The 27,991-nt window shown below is 41.5% G+C and overlaps 1 protein-coding gene across 3 annotated transcripts in view; it reads right to left on the reverse strand.

Annotated features, from left to right (window-relative positions):
- The window catches only part of MYO1B (myosin IB), a 678,894-nt gene that overhangs the window by 339,320 nt on the left and 311,583 nt on the right, over positions 1–27,991 (reverse strand). For all 3 annotated transcript variants that reach the window (XM_069225875.1, XM_069225874.1, XM_069225873.1), the window contains exons 9-13: positions 23,816–23,919; positions 15,851–15,998; positions 5,649–5,767; positions 4,293–4,379; positions 3,487–3,552 (exon numbers count right to left, since the gene is read on the reverse strand). In XM_069225875.1, coding sequence (XP_069081976.1) covers positions 3,487–3,552; positions 4,293–4,379; positions 5,649–5,767; positions 15,851–15,998; positions 23,816–23,919 — 524 coding nt within the window. The remainder of the gene's footprint in view (positions 1–3,486; positions 3,553–4,292; positions 4,380–5,648; positions 5,768–15,850; positions 15,999–23,815; positions 23,920–27,991) is intronic.

Genomic DNA, 27,991 nt, shown 5'->3' on the forward strand with positions numbered 1-27,991 from the left:
AGTCAAAGAGGTCCTGCGGTCTTCTGGGACTACCAGAAAGATCTACCTGGTAATGACCCACAGGAAATTTGTATTGTGCTCCAAATGCATTAGACTGGTGGAGGAAAAAAAAGCACTCTTGCCAAAAGTCCAAATTCAATTGGATTCCCTCTCTGAAGGAATGGTTCGGAATAATTAGGGATTCACTTTACTGGTTGAGGCTTAAACAATAAGGCTCTCTGGTGTAGGATATTTGGTAAGAAAATTAGGGATCCAAGGAGCTGGTTTGACATCTGGTCACCTGCTTATTTACATCCACATCTTGGAGAGTCCTTTGCTCTAAGTCAGGGCCAAAAATGTAATGGAGACTCTGCTTCTGTGAACATCCTTGTACAGTCAATCAAGTCAAAGTACACAACGGCTGGTCGCGCATTTGTGATTTCACCGCGACATCTGTGGAGATCGAGCTGAATTCCTTTCAGTATCAGTCCTCTCAAGGTGCCAGTGATGTCAGTGCCAGCATTGACATGCAAGGGGCTGGTGCAGATGCAGGAGCCAGAATGGAAGTCTGTACCATTGTCAGTACAAGGCCCATAAGCATCCTGAGGAGTTAGGTCCCAAAGAGGATGGATTCACCACGGATTACCCGACTGAGGACTATTACTATTTCTTGGGGTCCAAAGGCTCACCAAAGGGAGCCGGAAGCAAACCAAACATCTGCATTAAGACCTTCTACACAGCTTCAATCAGCTGCAGTGGTGCGGATGGCCTAGAAAACTCGAGCTCACTGATACCGGTTGAGGAACAAGCTCAACAAACTGAAACCTCAAGTGTGACATCCTCACGCCTTCCCTTTAGGCTCTAAATGGCAGGATGGATTGGAGTCCTGCTTAGCTCTTTTTTTGTTTGGACTTAAACTTCAATTTTGACTTTCTGGATGACTCTGATCAAGAAGTTGAATGCTCACAGAAACTGAACCTACTCCACGTCGGCGAGTGGGAGCGTGACTTAAATGAAGTTCTTAACTTTCTTGTGTTCAGCAAGAGGTTGTCGGGTGCATGAGGGCACATTTATCATATAACTTCAAGACGTGGCCTGAGCCCAGCCTAGACATCAGAGACACATCTTGTATGGGCCCTTGACCAACATCTGTTACTGCAGTCATGACATGGTATATAACTTGTAATTTTGGGTGTGAATATCATGTCCTAGCACAATGGAACTGATATTAGAAGTCATCAGAATATTGATAGGATCTGGAGTGGAGCTTAGGATCCACGTTAGAAAGCGTGGAAAGAAAGAATGGATATTAGAGCACACAGGTGCAGCTTATATGTGACTCTGCTTCGTCACTACCAGGGTAGTATGGGCCAATGCAGAGCTGCACGGTGTCACCTGGCAGCGCAAAGGAGAACTACTGAAGAAAAGTTTCTGAACACAGTCTGCCACCTGGGAGTAGTCTAAGGCTAGGAATTCACTGTTAGAAGTAACAGAACAAGAAAGTGATCAAACAGGAAATAATGATTTTTGCATGCTTTTTCCTTGAGCCAACTACACTTCACACCTTTTACTAATAATTCAATAAAATAGTTAAGGAAAAAGGTTTCATTGGATACGGGAAGCCTATCTGTGGAGATGCTCATAATTTTCGGTTAAGACTCCATATTCAGAAAATAGCTCAGTGTGGCAGTTTAATCCACTTAGCCAAAACGGAGTAATTACCCCACCAGCTGTAAAGTTAACTGCCACTATTATATTTAAAAAATCTATTGTGCCCTTACATTAATATCCATGTAAACATTCAAATTAAATTAAGTACCTTGAACATAATACCTTGTAATAGACAAACTGGAGTTCAACTACAGTTGGGCCCAACCATTCATTAGGTGTAATTTACCAATGCAGACCATTAGGCTGACTGAGCCAGTATAAGGCAACTTTTTCTTTTCCTACTGTACGTATCCAAAACCTAGCCCTATCAATTCTCATCTTGCAATGAAACATTTCAGTACTTATTTTTCTTCCTATAAGAACATATGCCTAAGGTCACACTGGGACACCGTGTATCCTGTCTTGGGCTTTCAAGCAGTAAGTTAGCACATTCTGGTTTGCTTCAATTGACAATTGGACTATGACATCCAAACCGAATAATTTGCAAACATGGAAACACAGGACAGGAAATGGTGTGTCCCAGAGAGAGAGTTGTTTGGGAAGACTTCAAGCTTACTACCCAAGCACTGGGGTTTATTTAAACTGCAATGTCAATCACACAGACTTGATCACTGACACAAAAATAAAACAAAGTGAAGATATATGTCACAGGCCTTAACAATACAATAACTGCATAATCCTTATACATCTCATTATTTCTATAAAGTACAATGCATCGATGTATTTAAAATTGGATTGATTTATACTCACTCAGTCCAGATGAAGACAAGCAACGTCACCACAAAAAAGTGCGTTTTGAAAAAGAACCGCTGAATTTCAAATTTATGGCATGGAAAATAAAACTGCACTCGAGTTCCAACAATCAACTCATTGCTATCTTACTGGCTCAGCATTAATGAAGAATAGTTAGTGCTGACATAGCTCGCTGCCTCCTCTTTCCTCCCTACACACATTCATTTAACCACAGCCGGATACACAAAATGTCTTAAGAGCGTTTTATTAAAACCATTTTAGAATCGCGAAAGAAAAACGCACTGTTCCTGAACAAAGGCGCAGAAGAATGTGATGCTGACTAACAAAAGCAGCCGTTTAGTAAAGACATTCAAACAATAGAGTAAACAAAAAGAATTTAAACGTGTGACAAAAAAACAAACTCAATTTGAATATAGCAAATTGAAAGGAAATGCTACAATACAGCATGAAAGGGCAAAACATGTTTTATAGATACAAATATTAAGGGTCGAATTTCCTCCCATGACAAGTTCAAGCTATTGACAAAAATAACCAACTGAGAACCTGTAACTGTTCCAAAAAAAATGTTTTGAAAGCAAAGCTCTAGAAAAAAACAATAAGATAAAAGGAGGAAAAGACGACATCTGTACAAACAATACATAGGTAAATTCAGCTCAGAATGGGTCACTTTGCATGCGATTTCAAGTGAAGTTTTAGTCCACAGACTTCAGCAATCTATCTCTGAAGTTCTTTACAAAATTAAGACACTATCACATTTGAATGCAATAATTATGTTTAGTTTCCTTCACTGTCCTAATTTATTTTTTTTAATGTATTTTAACTATGCTAACAGCATCTTCTAAAAATATTTTGATTGGTATGTTTTAATTACATATTTGTATTAGTATAGCTTTTCTTTTATGTACAAAATTCTCACCACTGAATTTTAAGGCATTTTTTTAATTTAAAAAAAATGATGGTATCAAAAATCCAAGCAACAGCCTGCAACTATCTCACTCATTAGATGAAGTGCACACTTGCATGATTTCACAAACGTTAAGAAATAAATGTGTTTGGTCTATAATCCACCTCGAATATACTTACCTCAAAAATTTCAAACCCGTATATGTCCAACACACCCATGACCTTCTTCCGCACTTTGCTTTGTGCCTTTAAAGTAAGTAGATGTATGTTAGTTTTCTGTTTAATGGCGACTATCTGAGCTGCAAACTAAAGAGCATCATTCAACAGTTCACAATGGCATTTTGTTTCTCGATTTAATCATATCATGGCAGCAGAACCTCTAAGATGGAACTACGAGGGGCAGATATGGGATAATTGCTCCCATGGTCACTAGTAAACCAAAGTTGGGACAAAAGATGAAGGAAGATTGGCTCCTGTAGTCACCAGTTCTTCCAAGTGAGACTCGAGCATGGGGAAACAACTGCTTTCAAGTGCATCCAAGTTGCAGGTAAGGACAAGTGAAGAAATGTCCCCGCACTCATTTTTTGGTTTCTCATACCACACTGGAATTGTGGAGGCTTAGTCAATAAAAGCTTCCCCAGAGGGAACCTTACATTAGCGTCTACATATTAAACAATACTTGTTAAAATGATTTGTCCAACACTTTTGATTATTATTGCAGAAAAGCAGATACTGCCTAAGAGAAATCCAACCATATATGCGTGAAAAACTGATTAATGTGCATACAATAATTTCTGAGAATGGCATGATGCAGAACACCACAGAAATCAAATTAGGGCTCCAAATTTGGCTGCGGGCCCACCAAATGCATGCACTGGATTAAGCTTTAAAGTATCTTTTAAACCCTTTCTCACATGAGTCACTAATCATTCAGACTAATGTCTATTTTAAAAACCTTTTAAAACTTTAAATCTTCAGGGACGCACCTTAATGCTTTCATTGATTCGGTTCACCAGCCAAGAGAAGAGTCTACTGTACAGGTTCTTTGCCAGGGCATCACGGGCATAAAAAGCCTATAGAAACAATGAGAAATAATCTTAGAATTGTGCCTGTCACCGTGAACAGTCAAAGGCTCGTGTAAAATACGAAAAGGGTAACAATACAATGAACACTAATGCGATAAAAACTACATTGAAAAACATTTTTCCACTTAGCTTCCCTTCTGAGAAAACAGTCTCAGAAGGAGAAACATGCGAGTAACAAACGATAAAAAGGTAACAAACTAAAAGGAGCAAAAGAAAACAGTAGACAACAGAAAAGAAAAGTACAAAAAATGAGCCCAACCCGGGGTACGGGAGATTCTGTGCAGCCAGGAAGAGCTCTTTGGGATCCAGAGGGACAAAGAAGACCTGAACACTACCACTGCAGGTAATGACAAAGCAACAGAAAGCCTAGGTTAATTCTGAAAATGTCATTTCTAAACCAGTAGAGGCCACCTGTGAGGGTATATCCTAGGACATGACGGTTCATAAGCCAGCTATAAGATACCTTACATCCAAGGTTCTTAAAGGGAAAATGATCGAGCTACTGGAGTTAATTGTACATTTAAATGATCAATAATTTTCTGCTTCATCAATGCCATTTGGTTCCTCCATTTGCAGTGCTCAATAAAACCACCGTGAGTTTGAGTGCACCAAGCCAGTGTTCTATTACACGTGTTTTTAGTGGCACTACTGTGTCTACATTCCAACAGCTTCCTTAAGCCGGGAGGGAAGCAGATCCTGCACTTAGGAGGGAGCAGTGCTCATAGTAGATCTTCAAGGTGCGAAACAGGCTTCACTTCCACGTCTGTACCTTGTGTGGTCTTTGTCCACTAACCACATATTAATGCCATGGTTGGTTTTAAAAAGGTTTTTGCATGTTTCTAGCAAGTTCAATCGGCAGATCGAGTAAACAAAAAAAAGTACGTGGCAACATATAGAAAAGCTTCCCTTATAGTAAATACCACAGAAAAATATGCAAGGCATTAAATATGAAACCCCTGAAGAGCAGCTTCATTAAAGGGAATACACTCATTTATCAAAGTAAACATTTAAACACAACTTGCAGGTAGGAGATATTTTTCTTTAAACAGATGGCATAGACAAAATACCTAATTGCAGTCAAGTATGTGAATGGTGTAAATAATCCTTCCTACATGACAATATGCAACGACACGCTAAAATGTTTTTAAAAACTGAATCCAACCAATGATAACTAGAACTCCAAACGTCATTACCAAAAAAAACAATAGTAGGCACTAGATCAACCAATCATTTGTCCTCGTCATTTACAGGGCCTACCTGAGCAACGTTTAATGTGGTGGAGACTTTCTCTTGTTTCGCCTCAACTGTTCGAAAGCTGAAGGCCCTCTCAAGCACGGATTGATCAATGCCAGTCAACTCACAAATCTCTTTTAGTTCTGTTGACAGGGGAGAGAGGGGAATCAGGGTGGAGATTAAAACTGCATTATGTTACTGAACAGTAAACAAAAAACATACAAACGAAGATAAAACATGATTTCTAAGCTAGTATGACAGAACACGTCAACAGAAGCCGAATAAAAAATAAAAAATTAAAATCCTTATTCACATTTGCAGGTGCCATGATTTCTTTTAAAAACAAAAATACTTTTACACTGTAAAATGTTGGTGTCGTGCAAGACTGTAAATAAATCTAAAGCACCATCCACTGAAGGCTATCACTACGCAGGCCGGCACGAGTCAGGTGATAGGAAGGTATTAATTAGGTTATAGAAAGAAAAAAAATAGCAGCCTCTGGCAAAGTACTTGATTGCACTTTAGGTAAAGCTGAATGGATCTCCGTGATATGGTCGAAATATTGGCAGATAAGGTAATCGAAGTTTAATCGTGGAGGCGTTAAAAACAACACTGCAAAAAAAAAAAAAAATGAAAGCTGTGTTCCCTCCTACGTCGATTCTTCTTCCATATTATTTCTTCTTCCACCCACTATCATCAGTGTCACAACTTCTATTCATCGCTTCCCATTTACACACTATTAAAAGCATGCTACCCTTGCAGCTTCGTTAGCCTCAAACATTTTAAAGTAATTCACTTCAGTCAAAATACAACAGGAAGCTTTGGACCGCTCTGTTCCTGTTCACGTTAAAGGAGTTGGCAGGTCAGCATAGATGAGGTGGCCATAGCTCTGGATAATGTTTGCCTTATGTGATGGGGTACATGGCGGAGCAGGGTGACTGCAGATGCCCTGTGCGAAACCTTAAGTAGGTTTACTGAGGCAGTAGCGAAAATGATAAAAGTCTGGCTCAAGACAGGCAGGGAGCTTAGAGGGGAAGCAGCAAGATACCAAGGGATGGAAGACAGACTATATGCTGCATGTGAAGTGTAGATGAAAGAACAATCTGGATGGGAGCTGGATCCCTACGCAGCACACCCCAGCAGACTGTGGCCCACGGTCCCGCTCATGAGATAAATACTTGGTGAACTGTTAGCCTGACATCAAAGATTAGACCCTCAATTTATACTTCTGGCACGGAGGCTGTGGTTTTCCCGGTGTTGAAGGTAAACCTGCACTGGCAAAGCCAATAGGTCACAGCAATCAGAGAGCTATTGGCGTTTTCAATGTCTTTTAGTCATGTTCAGCATGGTTGAATGTAATGTAAAAAAAGCGATATGACCCAGCCTGCACTGTATTCTGAACTCACATTTGGAAGAGTTTTCATGCGTGATAAAAAAAACTTTTTGGTTAACTAAAATATTTGGGCAAGAGCATCTCTTAAAGTAACTGAAACAAAATGACCGAGAAGCAACTGCATGAGCACAGCAACAATGGAGCTAGCAAATGGACAGCGTATGGGTGGACTGAAATCCACAAATTAAACACAACAGGTCTCTTTGGGACTGCGCGCACGCGCTATCCAGCCACAACCTAAAAAGGGAAAATGTGACTGCCAGTGCTGGGATCCACACCTGTGAAGTAGTGCTGCACTCTTACCTTAAACATTCACTCCAGCGCCATCTAGGCCAAAGCAAGCTGATGATTTGTGTACATTGTATTTGTAAAAGAATTTGCCTATAGTCAAATGTAAACATTAATGTGTGTTCGACTGCGGTAGCAGCAACAACCTTATTGCCCAGGCAAGGAAGCAACTAAAGAAAACAAATATAAAGTTGTTGTCTTGACAGCATTGGCAGTAGTAGCAGATGGGAAGAAAGGCATGCAACAGCTTTGTGCCCCTACTGACTAAATGTAGACCGGAAGGCTGACATGTGGCGGCATGGGCATCTCCATTAATGAAAAGGAACAGCAAGGAGATGTGCGTGTAATAATGCCTGACCCAAAAGCGCACAGAAAAGGAGAGCATTTGCACCAATACCGAAGAAAGTGACACTCCGTTGGAAGAAGCTAAAGTTCACCCTCAAATACAAAAATAGAGCCTTCTCTAATTCAGATCATTAAAATACATTGCGGCCCTATCCATCGACCTCACACTACGATTTTAATTAAACACATGGTTGTTCAGAAGGCATAAAAGCACCAGCCACATTAGACAAGGTAACTTTTTTTTTAAGGCACTGGGAGATTAAGTGATTTGCCCAGAATCAAAGGATGTTGATTCAAAGCTGAGAATCGAACCTCGTTCCTGAGTCCTGAAGTTGGGTGTTCTGGCCAATGCGCCACTTTCTTTTCCTGCCAGGAAGCCTCAAGACCAAACATGTACATCTGCAGCAATAGCAGCAGCTGTGTCTGTCCCGAGGGTAAAAATAGACGCTTTGATTGTGAAAATACCCCCGGGTGCTGGTGTGGAGCATGGTGGGGCTGCAAACACCACATTAAAAGCCACAAACTGGTTTAACTCTGCTAAAACGAAATAGTAGAATATATTCCTGGAATGACAGGAGGTAAGCCCATGCACTGGTGTTGGGGCAGGTTACCTAAGGTAGATGAGTTTCCTTAAATTTGAACGGGCGGCATGCCAACATAACGCACCGCAGAGGAGCACAGGCAAAAATCAAAAACATTCAACATGGCCTTTCCTGTAATACCCCCCCCAACAGCTAAACACAAGAAAAGGCATGACGCATGCCATGTATAAATGGGGACAAAGGACAGGAGGCCAACGATGAAGCGAGAAATGGGAAACACATGGGAGCGCTGAAGCCCAGAGACTGAACACAATAATTCTCTTTGAGACAGCACATGTGCTGTCTAGCCGAGACCTAAAAACAAAATGGGCACATCTCAATTTGATACCATTAAGACAGCAGCGATTTTTTTATTCAGAGGAAAGCCTGGTTCAAGCAAATGGTAATGCTTGTCAAGCTCCCGAATTCATTTTCCACTCAAGTACAGAATTGAGAGCCATCGGCATCAATTTCCAATTATATTTCATAGTACCTGGGACTATGGCAGCAAGTACATATATGCTAACAGATAACGGAATGGGAGGACCACCCAAAGAAAATATTAAGAACAACCTACTTCAAAGATCCATAAATAAATTAATATGCATTGTCTGGTGTCATTCACTTTAGAGTGGATACTAAGACATCTTTACACTCAGAATTTAAACAAGCACTGGTAAAAACCAACAGGCCTTGCCTATGTAAGAGCTAATGTATTTCTCAATGTCTTTTAGTCATATTATACAGCAGCATGGCTGAAAGTCGCTGAAAAAAGATGGATGTCAAACCCTATAAGGAAACAGGTTTCTGTAAAAAGATTGGAAATTGTCATGCAGACAAAGAAAAAAAGATATTAACTTGTTAAAAATAACACAGTGTAACTAGTATGACAATGGGCAATACAGTTCTCAAATTGTTAAGTAGAAAAGATATCCAATAATAGTTAGAAATTAGGCAGACGAGCGTTTTTAGAAACGTTATTTACACATCGGAAAGACAAAAGCTGCAATTGAGACCTCAACACATTTTGAACATCTCCCGATTCCGAGATACACAATATACTTTTTTTTTGTTTTTACACAATATAGCTTTTTAACTGTATTAACCCTACTGAGACACAAACTGGGATACAAAGAGAAGGAAACGACACCGCGTTCACACTCGGAAGATAGCTTAATATGTGAAGTCCGCTGGCCATTTCTGATAACCACTTTATTAACATTCAAAGGGTGCATTTTCATAGAAGAAAGTGCACTCTTTGGAGGTTAAGCACGATTAAAGCCAACAGTGCTGCCTTGTTAATGTTATGGTGGGAGGGGGCACCTCTGTAAGCAATATGTGCAGGATGAGCATATGAGGAAGCCCCCCTCTGTTAACAGTACAACATGACGTCACCGCAGACTCATGGGAGGTAGGAAAGGAGGCTTCCTGACCCCAAAACATCAAGCAACGTTTTGAAGGTGTCTGCCAGGAGGGATATTCCTGAGTCACCAATTTTAAGGCTCACCAGCAAACACTGTGTGCGGGCATCATCATTCTGTCGACCTCAAGGAGCAACGATACTGCCACTCCTGATGAAGTGCAATGACAGGTCGGGTACAGCGTTGCTCAGAAGATATTCAGCATGGCTGACATTTGAGGGGAAAAAGCGCCATGACTGGGCTAGCTCTGACCGTGTATTGGTACTTTTTTTTTTGCTTAAGGGAGTGCACTCTTATTAAATGCTTTCAATAAAAGTAACAATTTAGACAAAGGGGAAGCGGAGTGTGGAAGGGAACAAGCAACAAAGACGACCGTGGTAGAAGAAAGAAGATAAATAGTACCTCAAATATATCACGGGCAGCGGAAGGACACTAATCAAAATGAAGCAATCAGTGCCTGATCCATGCTCCACACGAAGGGAGAGGACATGACATCAGCACACACTGGTCAATTAGGAGGTAGCAAATAGGAGTGACAGCAAAGCTAATGAACGGTAAGCAATGGGCAGGCTCCAAGCGCCTGTTAGTAAACAAAATGTCTTGCAAACAGTGCATTGGACCCATCGTGCAGGTGAGACTCAAAAAGAATGGCTTGATCTGCAGTGATGAAGAATTCCACACAGTTAAGTGGTACCATCAATGCATGCTGGCATTTAACTAGGGAAATCTTAACCCCTCTGATATCTGCAAGTATGGTTTTCCCTCTCATGGGTCTGATCCATGATTTGTAAACAATACAGTATAATGTTTTCCACATCTGATTACAAACTATTTTCTAGTGTTTTGCTAGAATAAGAGATATTTGAAATAGGTCTATAGCTTACCAGAGGTTTTGAGATAATGTCAGTAAAGATGTTTAAAGAGGTTAGTCAAATGTGGCATGCATGCATACAGTTGTCATTTTCAACAGTTTTTTAAAATCTTTTCTCTCAGAAATCTTGTAGATTATCAATTTGTTAAAAAATAAAAATGAATATTCCCTTTGTCTGGTCAGTTTCCTCCTTAATACAGTTGGAAAGAATGGTGTTTTTTCCCATCAACTGCTTTGTAGTAGCCCTATCACAAGCTCTGCACTGCACTGGGAATATATTAGTCTTGGGCCAAAAATAACTACTGCTCTATGCTGTATCATAACTTTTTCTCATCAGCATACTATGATTTTACCATTTGTTGGAGGCTTTCAAACTCTTGTATTATGTTTCATTTCATTTGAGGGAGCAAGGAGGGCTAATCGGTGATAAGGTGAGGGAATTATCATGCATCAGCATGGTCTCGTGGTATACTCCTGCTATCCTCTTACTTTCCCGATCTATTAGAATGGTAAGGTTTTGTTTCAGTAAGTGTCTTATTGCAGGGGTAAGGGCTATGAGATATAGAAATGCATTCAACTACATGTACAAATTGGTATAGCTCTACTAGGTGTGGCCCTGCAATGTAATGTGTGAATAATGAATACCAACAATTCTGTGCATAGGGTGTCTTCCCATTTACTGACTCATAGGGTATCTTAGTTCGCCATTAATATCTATACTAGCTTGTTCCCACAACAGTCCACTCACAAGTTAAATGTTATAACTGCAGATTTTTATGGGTCATGGATTGCAGGTACAGTGGCACTTTGAGGACATCATCTAACCAAGTGTTGCATCCTACAGTGCAGCATATCTCTACTGTGATAGAAGAAGAATCAGTAAAATGCACACAATAATGCACTCCAATATGGCATGTGGTAGTTCTTCTATTACTCCATTTATTCTAATAGAGTGGCTTCCTGCAGATAATGTTCTACTTTGGTGGAAGCACCCAATTAAAAACAACCAATCTGTGTGCAAACCAAGTTTCTGGCCTATTCGATTGAGGTTGGTAAACCGATCTTGCGCCATCTGCTTTCCCCCTCCCTCTCTGGTTTTGATTTTCTGAGGCAAAGTACATATCAATTTTAGGTCCATGGGTACTACAAATTCGTATACGAGACATGTTCAATAGGTAATTCAGCCAAGGTCTGATATGGGTGAAGAGGTTAGTTGGGTACTTAAATATTAGTTTTCTTCTGCCGGATCCTCGCAAAGATTTCCTTAGAGATTTGTGAATGGAAGGGTAATGACTTAAGTCCCTCCCCACGTGGTGGCATAATAGTGGTAAGGATTTGGGTCTGGGTGATGGGCATTCAGGATGATCAAATGGCTGAGAGGTGGACTTAAGTACTCAATATTCCACCAGACTCAGTCGGTGTGTCCTTTAGTGTATAGGTAAGGGTTCTATATTGTTGTCCTGTGTTTGTTTATTGGTGCAGTGCCTTCTGATCCCTGAAGGACAGCCAGACCAGTCGCTCATTGTGACATAGCAGGTATATTCCTTTGTCATTATCCAGTTTGGAAGAAATAAGATCTTGAACTGTATTTCATTTGGTGGACATTTAAAGCTTAATCATCATTTTAAATTAAATTAAGTTTCACCACGTCTTTCCAGAGTTTGATGTCGGAAGCTGGTATCAGCGCCAACACAGGACTATTCACACTTCGTTCTAAATTGTGTAGGGCACAGTGGGATTTTAAGACAGCCACTGCAGTAATAACACTGGAGAAGACGTGCGTCTTCTTTTGAGTTCAGATGATCGCTATCAACTCTGGAAAGACATGGTGCAACTTCATTTAAAATGATGATTAATCTTTAAACGTCCACCAAATGAAATACAGATGAAGCTCTTATTTCTTCCAAACTGGACAATGACAAAGGAATATACCTGCTTTTAGTTAATTTACCTCAGATGTCCCCAAATGCTTCAAAATATGTCTGCTTGCTGATGCTAGAATTACCCAGGCATGCTCCTATTGACAACCAACTAATTACATTATATGTGATCCATATTCACCAGGGGTACTTTTTTTAAGTTGCTGTGCATACAGCATAAGGCCTGGGGCAAATAAGGCACTGTCCTTCTTAGATCTTGTTTCCTAAGATGTATCTCTGCCTGCTTCTCCCATTCAGGTTCAGTTAAACTACTTGTACTTTCACATTACACAATTTAGACTGGGCGGAAGATCTTTTTCCTTCATAAGTGCAAAAGCATGAGACAGTCTACCATCACCAATCTGAGTCTTACTGGACCACTTTGCTCTTAAAACTTCACTCTGCGCTTAAGATTTTGGTGCTGACAGTTACTTAGTTTTTCTTTCTGCTTTAGTACATCTCTTCATGGTCACTATCCATACTTCGCAAGACATGTTTTATTCATTCAATCATTTCACCAGTTGAATGCTTTATAGACTACTACATAAAATGCGTGTTTGCCACTGAAAAGGGTAAACTATTAACTTATCCCTTTGGCCTTCCTAATGAGGGTGTTATATATATCACTGTTAAAAGAGATGTCTTGCATGCAAAACATTTCTCAGGCACCCCTCTTTCTCATGTATAGCCTCTTCTCATCATCAAGTGTGTAGTGAATCCTAGTTTGTTTTAATGGGATAACAGGAGTTAACTTACCCGTAGGCTTGTAAACTCGTGCCCCCGTCACCCAGTGACTTTTAACCTACTTAGCTTGCTCTGTCTTAGTCCATTTAATTATTTATTTCCTTTAAGATGGCGGCCTTGTTTATAGTTAGGCCACTTGTTATGGGTTCTATTATCAGTGTCACTGCGACAAGGCGTCAAGATCAAGCACGAAAGACAAACATACAGTAGGCATTCACACTTCGGGATTTTCCCTCTCTATACTTTCGAGGGATTGTTGATATTAATTGCCGTCCCAAGCATGCCTGTTATCTATTGTTATGAATAACACTTATGTCAGGGGACCTTGTAAATCTGTATAAATACAACACACTTTTAGACAGATAATCAGAGGGATTCCGACCAGAGGGCATCGCCACCATCGCTGATACCGATGCTGCAGTCATCTTAACGCTGACCCAGTCTTTGTGTCCCTGCAGAGTCTGAGATAGAGACCTCATTCCAAGGTAACAAGGGTTGGGGGCTCCTCTCATGGACACGGCTTTGGCAGATTAGGTTTAACGAACCCAGCTCTCCTTTTTAGGTAGGAGGTTAGACATATTCTCCTTAGGATATTAGGGCTTATTCCATTTTTTACATATACATATATTTCTTTCATATAATGCATAATGGTGGGGGTCTTTATAACCATGACTCTCCTCTTCACAATACTGTTGCTTGGTATATTCATTATCCTAATCATTGCAATTCATGCAACTTATCACAAATTGCAGTTATGTTAAATAAAAACTATTATAACTTCACTGCATCTGTTTTATTGCCTTTGTTTGTATGAGACATAATAAATCTGTGAAAAAAGGGTAATTTCCGTTTAACCACGACAACCCTGAGAGATCTTACTTAGAGTCCATGCGTAAGCGACTGCTACAAATCACCTTTTACTATTGTGTTTCTGGTGAGGTACTGCTAGTAAGCCGGTAAGGTTTGGACAACAGTTACAACTAGTTGTAGGAAGAACCTTAGTCACCTACAAACGAAAGTACTGTCATCCTGAGACCAGCAGTCTTGCTCAGAGCAAGAGTCCAAACTACGACAAGTGCAGTCCTTTTCCATATCTTGCTATTTACCCAATTAAGTAAGCAGTATTGCGCCCTGTGCTGGTTATCTATGAAACTTACAATCAGATCTTTTGTGGTTTATGTAGTAGGGAACTTAAAACACGCAATTATGAATGCAAAGAATTCATACCATCCTTGTGGCTCTTAGTTTGCTTAATCCACTGCAGGTGCATAGGACCTGCTTAAAAAGTGGGTTGTTTAAGCCCTGAACTATCTTAGGGGGAATCATATCAGGCAGGTTTAGGTGTTGTACATCATTTTGGGGAACAAGTTCTAATAACCCCAATTTGTTTACTCTTACCTACTTTTCTATTAGATCATGAGATTAACAAATGTTTATCAGGAATGACTGGATTCAAGCATCAATACTTCTGTATTTGAAACATATTATTGCATCATCATATATTAAAATATTATGTCCTATAACATTATAGCTAATTCCTTTAATATCAATTTGGTGTCTGCATTTTGATTAGGGTTCTAAAATTAAAATAAGTAAAAACAGGGACAGAAAACTTATAGAAATGTTTGATGCCAAAATGTTGTAAAGGCATATTTAAAAAAAAAAAAAAAACTGTTCTTCCCCGTAAAGTAGCTTTTTGGCATCTGTTAGTCAATGCATTTGGGTCTACACTATCTTTTGACACATACTTAAGAATAAAATGTTCTATTACATTTCTGCAGTTTATGTTCCCGTCTACAAATCTATCTTCATTCAGCGAAATTCTCTAAATTGCAGTAGTCCGGATTTGTGCAATGATGGGTGAGAATAATGTTGTCTACGTTAATATTAGACAGTAGAATATAGTTTGAGAAGCTGAATATTTTGATTAAGTTTTAGAGCAAGTGAAATCATAGCTCGTTTGATCGGCTGAGTTGTGCTCTGTCACAGGACTCTTTACAGGCTGTGCCCAGGGGGATTATTAATTGCGTACAAAATCGCAGATCAAATGCCATTCACAAACAATCTGGTACAACACAGCTGGTGAATGATCCATCACAGACAATCTGAACTAGCAGTATCCTTTCTTTACAAGATGTTAAGCACAACTTTGATTTCATTTTCAAGATCCAGCAACAGACCACGTCTTCAGATATTTTAGGCTAATATAATTCAGACAATCACATTTTATTTTTATTTGCTGCTATGCTGGGTATGCATAATGATCTTCAAGAACTCATTATTATGTTATTTACTTTATCCAAAAAATGCTCTATTCTTTCAAAGTGAGATTTCATTTCAAATCGCCTGGAGAAGTGAACAGGACTCAACCCAAGGGTGCGCACAGGCCAAGTGTACATTTAGTAAATAACACAGGCTCTGTCTCCCATCTGGGCACTGCTCGACCATTTTTGCTGGACAGCAAGAGATTAACTTGTCCTCTCTACAACCTTGGTTATATGCCCCCACAGAGACCTTCCGTGTGTTTCAGAATATGTACCCCCTCCCTTCATATTTCCAAAGGGGTTCTCACAAATTGTGCTCATTTTGAAAGCAGCCAAAAATACTTGTTATAGCTGTCATACATGCCTACGAGGCACTTCAATAGGTGCTATGTGTGCCTACCATTCTTGTCTTTGATTTTACTTTCATCTTGGCCATTGACTCGAGATTCATGTTTAAACTCTATGTTTCCAAGTTTCAGAAGTGCAGCCACCACCTCCAAGACTGACCGCGTCTCGTGTTCCATAAAGCCAACTATTTGCATGGCGTTCTGAAAATGAACCAATGCGAAAAATTGTTAAAGGGCAAATTACAACTGATAAATACACTCAAAATGCTTTTCAAGGTGGCTGTTCCCCGGCATTTATTTACACAAGCTCAAGACCAACATTTGTAGAAAATATAAAATCACAATGGAAGTAGAGGGGAAGAGAGAGAACAAGCATGCATGTCACCCATATTATGAAAATACAAAAAACACTCCTTGCTCAAGACTGGAGACAAATAGGGACACTATAGTATGCACGCGAAACAAATTGCAGTGCTGTTATTTTAAGGACAAAAGTCCTCAATCCACCCTTAATTGGCATGCCTCATTACTGGGCCCCTCCAGGCACTGGTTTAAGCGATCCTGGTGCAAGCTACTACCCTCGTGTAGGGGAGCTCAGGAGGTTTTCTTCACATGTGTTAGAATGACGGATGCTTTCAGATGTGCACTTGTATTTGATGAGGGGTGTAGTGCAGAGGGGAGCACTAAGAGTAGGGCTAAGTGGGAACCTTGGCGGGTCAGAGTGCAAGGCAGCATTGTCCCAGCACGTGGAGTTGGGGGCTTTGGGGGCCCTGATGGGCGCTAGAATAAGGAGGTAAGTCCCAAAAGCCCTAAGTATTGGCTGCCTATGAGTCCAGGCACCCCCCATTACCCCCAACACAGGGGACACCGCAAGGACGCAGACACCAGATGTCGAGAAAGCACACCTCTCCCCAAGGCAGTGAAGACTATGAGCGGGTTATATATCTCGCCATTAACAGAATAAACAGGTGTGAGCAATCCCACCACCACCCTGTATTGGTGGCCCTGTGGGTGACATTTACAGGATCACGACTGGAGGACGATAGAGGACGCAGTCATCCTGGCTGCCTATGTTGACTCTCACTTGCATCAGCATGGGCTAAACAAAGGTGACTAGAGGTACAGAAGGGGGCGGTATGTGGGCTTTAGGGGAGCCACAAGGATCCCTGCAGACTGAGAATAGCAGTGTGATATGTGACAGGCCAAAGAAGGCCCCTCCCAATAACCCACAATGTGCACCCAACAAAGGCCCAAGCATATAAGGAGAGAGCAGCCTAAACTGATGCAGTGACCTCCAAGGCCTTGTCGGAATCTACTCTGAGATATGCTAAATTACCACATCATCTGAAAGCGCAGACTCAAACACCATATTTGAGGACCTATCTAGAGGGCCCCACATGACCCCTAGGATGGCAGATGACTTGCGAGAATGAAATGTGACAAACCATAATGAACTGTGAATCAGGATGGACCCCATGCTGTCACTTCACGATGGAACTAAGGTGTTGAGCCATAATGCACACTTGAAGCAAACATGTAACCAGTGCCTCTATGTGCAGTGCTAAGCGAAATGCTCCACAGATGTGACTGTATAGGATCGGAGGCGCATTGGCCTCTTGTACAGTTATGGTGGCAGTCACCCCCCCACAAGTATCCCTTCTTCCTAAGGAATCAGGGGGTTGCAGTGAAAAATATTTTCTGTTTTGGATGGAGGGCTGTATCTACTCTAACCTGGGATGGGGAAATTGGGATCAGTTTTAGTAGGTACAGTTGACCCTTTGTGTGCCAGAGGATGCCAAGAAATGGTGGCGGTCATGTGTGGTGAGAGCTCAGGACTATGATAGGTTTGGGGGGGGGGGGGGGGCGCTAATCAGCATATCTCCCTCTGATGGACAGAGTGATGGCACACACTTTCAAATCCTCGAATGTCCGGGGCATAAGATCTCTTCTGTTCTTTCAGGTTCTGTTCTTTCTTAAGATGTAGAGGAGCTGAAATGATGCTCCAAAAGGAGGGACACCTGACGAGTGTTGAGGAAAATAAACGGCAACAAAAGTGGTGGGGACAAAATTATGCCATGGAGTTCTCTGTGTTCAGCAAGGGAGCTCCAGGATGGGTGTTCCCGGGGGTCCCTTTGAGGTGCCAATGAGACACATGCCAAGAAAGATGATATGTACTCCTAACCGGTCAACTCAATGGCCTTCGAATAACTAATGGAAGCGTTTATGCCCTTAATGTAAGGAAGTGAAGCTTCCTGGGTGCCCTCTCCCAGATTGTGCTGTACACCCTGACACTCTATTATTACTGGAGGGAGACTATAACTGCGATGCAAATACCTCCCTGGACAAGTCAATCCCCCAACTTCGACACTTCCCAACGATCTGACTAGCACAGGGCTTCAGGGACTGGGCAAGAAGGTGGGGCTTACAGGATGGGAGGAGAGTGCGAAATGTGCACCACAGAGAACACTCTTTCTATTCCCCGGTGCATGACTTACACCTGCATCTAGATAAAGTGATGAGCTCCTGCCCTTAACTGTGCAGTTCACTGGCGCAGAGTATTTGGGCCGTACAGTTTCAGACCACAACCCGCTGTTAGTCAAAACTCAATGGGACAGCCTTAGCCACCCATTCCCACTAGGCACCTCCCCTGACCACCAACCCACCTTCCAAGACCCCCTCATTTGGATGACAACAGATTACTCTCAGAACAACTCCTGCACTGCCTCACACACCAGTACCAAGTGGGACACTTTTAAAGTAATCCTACAAGGCTACCGTCTTATTCAGTCGGCAGGGGTAGAGAGGACGTTTAGGGCAGAGATGACCACGCTGGAGGATGGCATTCGATGGCTTGAGTACAAGCTTTCAGAACACCCTCAAGTTGGGCAGCATATGTGAGGAAATCATGCAGTGATCTCACAAAAGCTCAGTTCTTTGAAGTGGCATGACCACCTAACTGCTGCACTCTCAGAGGAGGGTTGAGCGGGAAGACTATTGGCATGGTTGGTCCACCCAGAGGGCAGAGGTTACCCCGTTACCCAGATCAAGGGCCCGGACACCTTCTCAGAATGGGTACTGTTGCCACGCTTAACGGTGGAAGACAGGGAATCGCTCAGGGCAGCGATCAAAGAGCTCACATGCGATAAAACCCCTGGAGCAGACAGCTCTCAGCAGAGTTCTACCAAAACTTTGCATGTCCCCTGGTACCAAAACTAACTGAGATGTAAGTGAATGCACTGGGCTGTGGATCTCTGCCAGCGACAACCAGAGCGGTCCACTTATATCCATACCGAAGCCTCGGAAAACGCCAGGGATATGTCAGCTTACTGACCCTTATCAGTGTTCAGTTTAGACTATATAATTCTCAGTAAAATCCTTGTCAACCATCTGCTACCCAGTCTTTCTGCCTTAGAGCATGAGGACCAGAACGGATTTATCCTTAAGTGCCTCCTTCAAAATCAGGGATTTATAGTGAGTTATATCTGAAACACATCAAGCAGCCCATTCTGGGGCACTGGTGCGGTCCCTGGACATCTGGAAAGTGTTTGGCACACTGAGGTGGGACTATCTGAAGACTGTCATGTAAAGGATGGCCCTGGGAGAAGGGTGGGTAAATGAGTTGCACTGCTATGTGCAAGCACGGGTGTGCATGAGACGCTGCATTTCAGACCCTTTTGAAATCCACAGGGGAACAAGCCAAGGTTGCGCACTCTCATCCTTGCACTTTGCTCTGGCGGATGAATCTTTTGTGAGCATGTCATGCAGGAGGGCCGCAACAGATGGATCCCGCTCCATGCTTGTGAGCATGTCGTTTCCCTGTATGCCGATGATATGCTAATGTACCTGTGGAAGGCCTAGACGGGTATCCTATGGTGTGTTAATCTATTAGAAGGCTTTGGCATGTGGCTGGCTTGCACACCAACTGGAAAAAAACCTGTGCGTTTCCGAGGTCACGGGACCTCAGAGATCCTTCGAACTTGGTACAGCAGCTCAGCATCTAATGGGTTCCTCCAACTTTTAAATAATGTGGGGTAGGGGGAGCCAAGGTATTTTATACGGACTCAGATATGATAGAGCGAAATTTGGGAGGCGGGATCCATGGCCTGAGAGGTAGTGTAGCTTTCTGGTGGATGCTCCAGGTTCCTATAGTGGCTAGGATAGCCCTACCAAAAGTGTTCATGTTGCCTAGAGTCCTCTACTGTTTTATTAATCTGCTGGACTGGATCGCAAAGGTCTGTCTCAGAATTCTGAATGCCTTGCACTGGGAATTAATCAGGCATGGGAAGTGTAACTGGATGTCACGGGGCAGGCTTCAGAGACAGACCGATAAAGGGGGGCTAGAAGTACTGAACTTTGAAATCTATTACTACACCATCCAACTACAGTTGCTGGCTAGATAGCTAGCCAGACAGGCTTAACGGAGCTGTGTTCCACGCATAGAGAGGGGTTGAAACTAGAGACGATGGTGGGGGTAGCAATAACATTGAATCACAAACCAAATCTCCTTCAGATTGCATTTCATTGACAGCAGGGGGAGATCACCCGGGTGGCATCAGTCCCGCTGTATGCTCCTGCGATCTTGCTGGTAGGGTGGCCCGACATGGAGTGGCAGCTTTTTAACAGCCCGGCGAATGGCAGCCTGGACAGAGGCAGGCGTAACAACACTTGGTGACTTACTCTGAAAGCTTATTTAGCATTTTGGAGGAGGTAATTATGAAGAGTGGTCTCTAGGAGGGCCAGTTTTTGGTGAATGGAGCAGTATTGCAGGTGCTACACAGACTATACAGAGCAGCAGACCTGGAACCCGGTCCCACGATGTGCTGCAAACAATGATTACATTTGCATAGGGTAGGTATTTAATATCTTAGTAACACAAAATGACGTACTCTCTGATGGCCGACACTACGCCGAACCTATGGGTCATGGTGGGAGACCTACTGACAATTCGTAAGGAAGGAATGGGAGCAGATGCTAGAATGCATGCGTACATGCCTAACACCCAATTCAAATTTACACAGTTCAGTTATCTGCACTGCGCCTACCTGACGTTACACGGGCTAAATGTGATGTTGCATACTACTGACCTTGGATGTTCACGATACACACATGCAGATGCTTACTTCCTGCATGTGGCCTGGAAATGCCTGATCATAGCGAGGGTCTAGATGCAAGTCACTGAAGCCCTAGAGCACACTTTAGGCAAACACTAGTTGTGGTTGTACAGCAGACAATCCAAGAGAATGCCAGGTACTACATTTATGGACTTAGCCTTGGATGTGGTGCGCACAGATAGTGAGCATCACTTAAAATCTCTGAATGGTCCGCTCCATAGCAGGTGGAAAGCAGACATCAGCTGGGTGCAGGCAGAGGGCATGGCTCTCAGGAATAAAGAGTGGAGAGGGCTCTGCAGGATGACAGTGGCTGACCAATGGATGAAAGTGGTGACTGGGTTTCTGGAAACTGTGGGACAGTAAGACAGCCTGTGTCAGCGATCAAGTGAGTATGCCTCACCAACACCTGCTATGTGTCTATCTGACCCCATGGCACGGGTTGTAACATTAAAGACAGACATGCACTAGACTGAACCTGGCACTGTACTCTTGCACACCACACTAGTGTACTTGTGACCTAAACTGGGGAAGTTCATGAACCGATGAGTTACAGAGTTAAGTTACTTTACATATCAACCCATCTGCTGAGACAGCACAGGAAAAATTGACTTACAATGAGAAATTACATGTAAAGAGAAGTAGGGGGGGGTGTTGAATATACATGTGTGTTAAATGCTGGAATGCCATGGGTGGAACAGGGAATGTAGACATTTCCAATGAAAAGGGAGAAACGTTATGTACCGTTACAAAGGCACTGTGTAAAGCTGTTTAAATAAAATATTCACTACTAAGTGTATTAGAATCAATAAAAAACATCTATAGAAATAAAATTAGTGTGAGCGCTGTATTTAACTTAAAAAATCCTTTAAAGGTTCTTAGCATGAAGTGGATTTCAAAGCTTCCCAGTGCTGTGTACATTTCATAGAGAAGGAATAAATGTAAGAAGCACAGTATAAAAACAAAAATCAAGAATTTCACAATGTATGCAATTTGAAAAATAAGCACATGTTTAAGCATATTTAAGACGAGATAGGTCGACTCAGTATAATAAAGCTAAGGTACTGCAAAAAACAATTATTGCCCCACTGAATGACTGATTCATAGATTTAATCATATCACACTTTGCAGACTGTTGTCCAAATCCGGTCACCAATGGTCTCGAGCATGTCACATTTTGAAGACAAACACGGACTATGCAAATTATTCCCTTGTACGTGTCTCATGTGGATACTGTGAAAATCTGGTGTGGCTCTAGCTTTAGTGACACACATACTTTCACCATCAGTGTTAAGATAGAAGACAAACCGTACTGTCAAAGGTAAAAAATGCAATGTTACTCCGGTCTTATAAAGAAGCCTGAGCAAACACTGGTGGATGAGGATAATACGATTAAACACTATGGTTACGGCAACACGTTTGGTTGCAGAAGGCGCATCATTAGTCAGATTTCAGATTTCCTCAAACAAAACAACAACTGTCCAGACCAGCAAAAAGGTTTGTGATCTGGTCAACTCGCTGATTCAGCACTAACAACTAGGACATGATCTCAAGAAGAACTTAAAACTCAGAGTGGGTGCACTCTTACTGGACATCCCAGCAGTCTTTGATACTGTGGTACATGAATTGTTACTTAGACTAAATAATAAAGGAATTAAGACTTTGGTCATCAAACAGATTCAGTACTACCTGAGAAAAAAACTAATCATTCGTCCACCTCAACACCTTCCTGACCACCTTTGCATATAAATATGTATGCCTCAAAGATCAACAACTGCTCTCCTCATATTCAAAGTATACCCAGTCTCATGTGAACTCATCTGTTACTGCTACTTTTTTTTCTTTTCTTTTTTTCCACTGAAACCTTCTCAGACCTTGAGACACCTGGATTTACACAATGCTTACAGCAGCTAACAACTGTATCCAAAAAATTACTCAAAACTAACTCACTCTAAAATGGAGCTCTTTACATAAGCACTATGGAAAAGATGTAACCCAAATACAGTCTGGCTGACAAGGACTGATCTTCTCCTACAATCCTGACAGAACTTAGGGAAGATCGTGGCCTCCAGAGTTTCACTCAAAAGGCAAGTTAATGTGGCAAAAAGCACCTTCAACACAGTGAGAACATTGTGATGCATTTTCTTCTCCCTCTGCTCGCACCGTTGCCTGGGCAGAGAATAATCTGCACAAGAGACATGGCAACACTGCATCCTTGGAGTGTGGATGGAGGCCAGTCTCAAGATTTTATGTACCTGGCCCTAGTGCCGGTAAAAGTGGGTGTGATGTACCAAATGACTACCTTTAAAGCCATCACATCTCTAATACAATGCAGGGGATCGTAATAAATATTAAGTACTATAATATAACACAATCTTATGCATTGCTTTTAATTGCATAGCACACTAAAGTGAAAATACCTATATTTATGATGCAACATTTCTGAGTAGACATTTATCTTACACAACCAACTCAGATGGTTGAGCAATGGGCAGGTGTCCACCCGCGTGGAATAAAAGTAACAGCAACGAGGGGAGATTCTCTGGAGATGCCAGCTCTTCAACGGGAAGAGCTGGATTTTTCAAAGTCTCACCACACACAAACAACTCCCAAAAAGTATCCTTTCAAACTCAGACACGTTTTATTCACCCCACTGACCAGTAGCAATAAAGTTAAATCAAACAGTGGTAAGTGCACCCTGGGGAAAGCAAAAAAAAAAAAAAAAAATGAATTCTAAAACAAGGTTCCTCTGGGGAACTTTGGGTTAAGAAAAACGGAGCAGAAGAAACATTTTAAAATCTAAATTTCACAATCGGTAGGAGCCCCGGGTGAATACACGGCATGTGTGCTAAACAAATGCCCTCGAATTCTTTCATTATGATTATTCCGCTAATAGCATATGGTTCTTACCCGAACTGTACGAAAATTTGCAGCATCATCCACTCCGTTTACTTTGGCGGAATCCAGACTCAGGTAGTTGTACTTGCTGAAGTCTCGTTCAAGTTTAAGTTTGTCTGGTAAAAAAAAGCAACAAAAGTACATTTTATTCAGACAATCGATTTAACAATCCAGCCCCACAACTGGCCTGTAGAGGATAAAAATCAATAGCAAATATTAGAAAATAAGGCAAGCGAAATGAAGATGGCAGTTCACAAAACAAGACAGCAAATAGCAATGAGAAAACTGTTAAAACTTCACGTGATTTGATGAAAATAAATGCTACACCGTAACATTATTTTTAAACATTAGTTAGTCGACCACCGCAACACTGAAATCCAAGGAGTAGATTTTTGGAAAATTAACTTTTGCCCCATAAGCAAAACTTCAAGGAAGTTTCTTTATCTGCAGACCTCTGAGCTCTGACTAGAACATAAAACGTTCAACCTTCTGGAATGTATACACATGTTTGTCAGCCACGTGAGCTACAGTAATCTGAGCTTTTTGGAAGTGTGAGAGTAACATTCTCAACCAAAGTGCTTTCAAAGCGCTAGTTGCAACTTCACCGCTCAGCGCCGGGGATGTGAGTTAAAGAGGGAAGTTCTGAATTTAAATTAAAATACAAATAAAAAGAGGCAAAAGCAAATGAGGTTTGATAAATAGTTCACATGCTGAAAACGATTTAAAAAAAAACAGAGTGGTTGGATAGTGCACTCGGCCTGTCCACTTGTCATTCTAGGAAAATAGTTAGGGCAGCTGGAAGGTGATTTAGATATACCTCCGCAAAATGGGTTGGCCGGTATTTGTTATAACTACGAATAAGAGTTCACACCAGTGGTACTTGCAAACCAATGAATTAGTTATAACCACGTGCTCAACTTATATTTGGTGTATGCCAGTTTAAAAAAAGACAAATTACACTTTCTCCTTCCCCAAATGTTCATTACATATTTGTATGCTTCGAGTATCATAGCAGAAGTCTATGTATTTGATATTTAGGACACACCTACTGACCACTTTTAGCAGCCTGTTGTCAAATTTATTTTCTGCAGACAATACCAACAGCTGCAATGGACACTAGGCCAGCCTACTAGCTTGGCTTTCTTGCCAATCTCATTAGCTTCAATAGCTTCCCCTCCTTTGCATTTGTTTGCCCCTCCTCTGGACACATCTCCTTTACAATATGCTTGTTTGACTTGTATCCTTCCACTGTTCACGTTTAAGGAACTACTTTCATCTTTCTAGTTCAGCACACCATGGAAGTGGAGGCACTTTCTTGCTGTCCCTGATATGCTGCTCAACCCCAGGATACCCAGTTCTCCCCACCGTACTCTATGTTGCTTCCTCTTCTTACCCTTTGCTTTTCCTACCACTCCCAGCTTTTTTCCACTTTTATTTTTTTTTACATTCCACTTGTCTAAAGCTTTTCTGTTGCTCACGCTCATCTGCTCCCTACTGCCCCCGCCCAAAAGCTGATGTTTCCCTCCACCACCTCTGTTACACACTCATTTCGCCAAATACATTCACAAATTATTTTCGTTTTAAATTTTTGCAGGGCCCCGAAGCTGCGTGTTGTGACCTTCTGCAGAGCAACTTCTTTTTAAGTGTGTTTTTTTAAGTATATTTGGCTTTCACTTAACTAATTATTTCGCCAAGATTGGCGTCCGGCATCTTGGAACTTTAAATTAAAATAAATTTTTAAAAAAGAAGGAAAAAAAGGACACAAATGGTATATGCCCACACGCGTGTGATGAGACATGCACATGTGTGTCATCACGCTGGGCCAATGTTTCATGATGCAAGTATACACATATGTGATGACCCATGAGTGCATACGTTGCACCGATTCTCAAAATCGGCAAAAAAGATTTTTCACCACCTTTTTTTGTTCGATGCTGAAAGCATCAACAGCAAATAGCTTTGCCAAAGCATATTGTAAAGAAGGAGTCAGGACAAGAACAACAAGCTCAATGAAGAGGAGTGGTACATTAGTATTGTGTAAGTATTATCCGAGTATAATCTGTACCATTTTAATAAATTACCATGCGTCTGCTTTTTTCCACATTACAAGGCTGACCCCCCAGCTTAAAGGTGAATACAAAAGGTAAATCTCTTCTTCTTGATGTTATTCAATAATTCTTTATAAGAATTAATTTCCCCTTAATGTGCTTATAATTATTGCACCTCTTGATGTTGTGTTATCTTAGATTTAATATTAGTATTTAACTAATTGTCATGCCTTATCTGTACTATTTGTCACACTGCAGCAGGTATTTTAGAAATTGTGACTTTTAATAGAGCCACTGGCTACTCCCTATATAAAGCGTAGCACAAGGCAATCATCTAAAGTTTTGACCATGAGAGTTGATACGCCAAACTTAGGGCCCTCATTTCTTGGAACTTTTACCTAAAAACTATTTTTTACCATTATTCCAAGTCTTCCTTCCAAAACGTACTGTCAATGGATACACAGATGTCATTATTCCTCTTGGAATTCCCAAAATGCATTTGGTGTTTTTTTTTTTTTTTTAAATGTGCAGATCTCCCTGCAACCTCTCCACTTAAGCTTTCCACACCACATGTTGCTAAGCACTTGGTTTGCAGTCCCCTCCCCACAGGACACCGTCAAAATAGGGGCTTCCCAGGAGCATCTCGCCGAGTGCATTCAATTTCGACATCCTTTGCTTTGTGCTTCTAAAACTGACATCTAGGCTCAAGAATGCATGGGTGTAAACGGCATAAGAATTAAGCGGTGAAAATATAATGCAGTTTCCTAGAGCAGATAATACGTAATTTAAAAAATATATTTTTTAGTAGAATTTGGCAAGTGGCTGTAGAGTGCGTCACAAAAAAAAATAGCAAGTGTCACAACCAGCCCCTTGACGTTAGAAGTTTTTAGATGGAAAATAGAGACAGGTTTACAATATAAAAAGTGATAAAATACAAGAGTGTTTAGCGAAAACAACAGGAAGCAGAAATGAAGGAGCCTACTTATATCTGTATTTGTACAAGGAAACTTATCAGCAAGGTCGAACGGATGCAGTTACTTTAGCAGTGTTATGTGGAGGGCACAGATCAGGAGTAAGGTAGATGGATGGAGACGAGGGAAGTCTTTAGTTACTTCCTGAATAGCACAAGAGACCTGTCTCAGAAGTAGTGGGTGGTTGCTCTATCGTGAAAGGACAAATGAGGATACAGCGTCCCATTTTTTGTCTTTCTTAAATCTGGTCTAGTCTTTGGAACAGCTGACTTCTGCTTTGATTGGTAATGTGCATCATGAGAGAGAGAGAGCTGTTCCCCTATATAACTGTGTGAGGCTTTCAAGAGGACACACAAGGATCTCAAATTAATAGGAACAGGGAGATGTAACTAAAGGAGATTTCGGAGTCTGGGTGGTGTTATGTTCTTACTTGCTCTCACCCAGTGCTAATTTGAGCTGGTGGTTTCCAGTGCGGGGCACCGCCACTTATTTTTGAGGGCCCGCACCTTTTTTTTTTTTACTCAGGCATTTACTGCGAGCAAACTAAACATATGGGAAAGGCGGAGGAAAATAAAAATGAAAAAGCGTCACAAGAGGCGAAAGCAGAAAACTGCAAGAGTGAGCTGTAGGGGCAGGGAATGGCTGTAAATTGATTAATGAGGTCCCCAATGGCTTTAAGGTTACAATGCATCAGTATTGCGTGCTCTCACATTTAATTGCAGCTGGTTCGTGTGTCAGAGGACAGCTTTGGACACCGGCACTTTTTTTCCCTCCAAATTAACCACTGCTCTCATCGCAGATCAGACAGAGGGCGTGGAAGGCAGTCTTCAGTATTCACTTTGCATTAGGACAGCAGACCTGAATACACATTAGAATCCATCCGGCAAATCTGGATTTTGACAATTTTTCCCTTGCACAAATGTGAAACGCTGAAAGTAATTGTTTTGCAAATGTATTTGGTTCTATCAGTTTATCATGTTAATTTAACATCAACAGTATGTAGCGCACGTAGTGCTTCCCGGAGGATAAGCAAAAACATGTTGGTAATCCATTAGCCTCATTAATGTGAAATCTGGCAAGAACTGCACATGCGTTTGTAACAAGGTAATAGGTAGGAGGATATCCACTTTCTAAGTTAGTACTTAAATCATTTAGAAAATACTTGATAA

Source organism: Pleurodeles waltl, chromosome 3_1, assembly GCF_031143425.1.
Source record: "Pleurodeles waltl isolate 20211129_DDA chromosome 3_1, aPleWal1.hap1.20221129, whole genome shotgun sequence".
NCBI lineage: Eukaryota > Metazoa > Chordata > Amphibia > Caudata > Salamandridae > Pleurodeles > Pleurodeles waltl.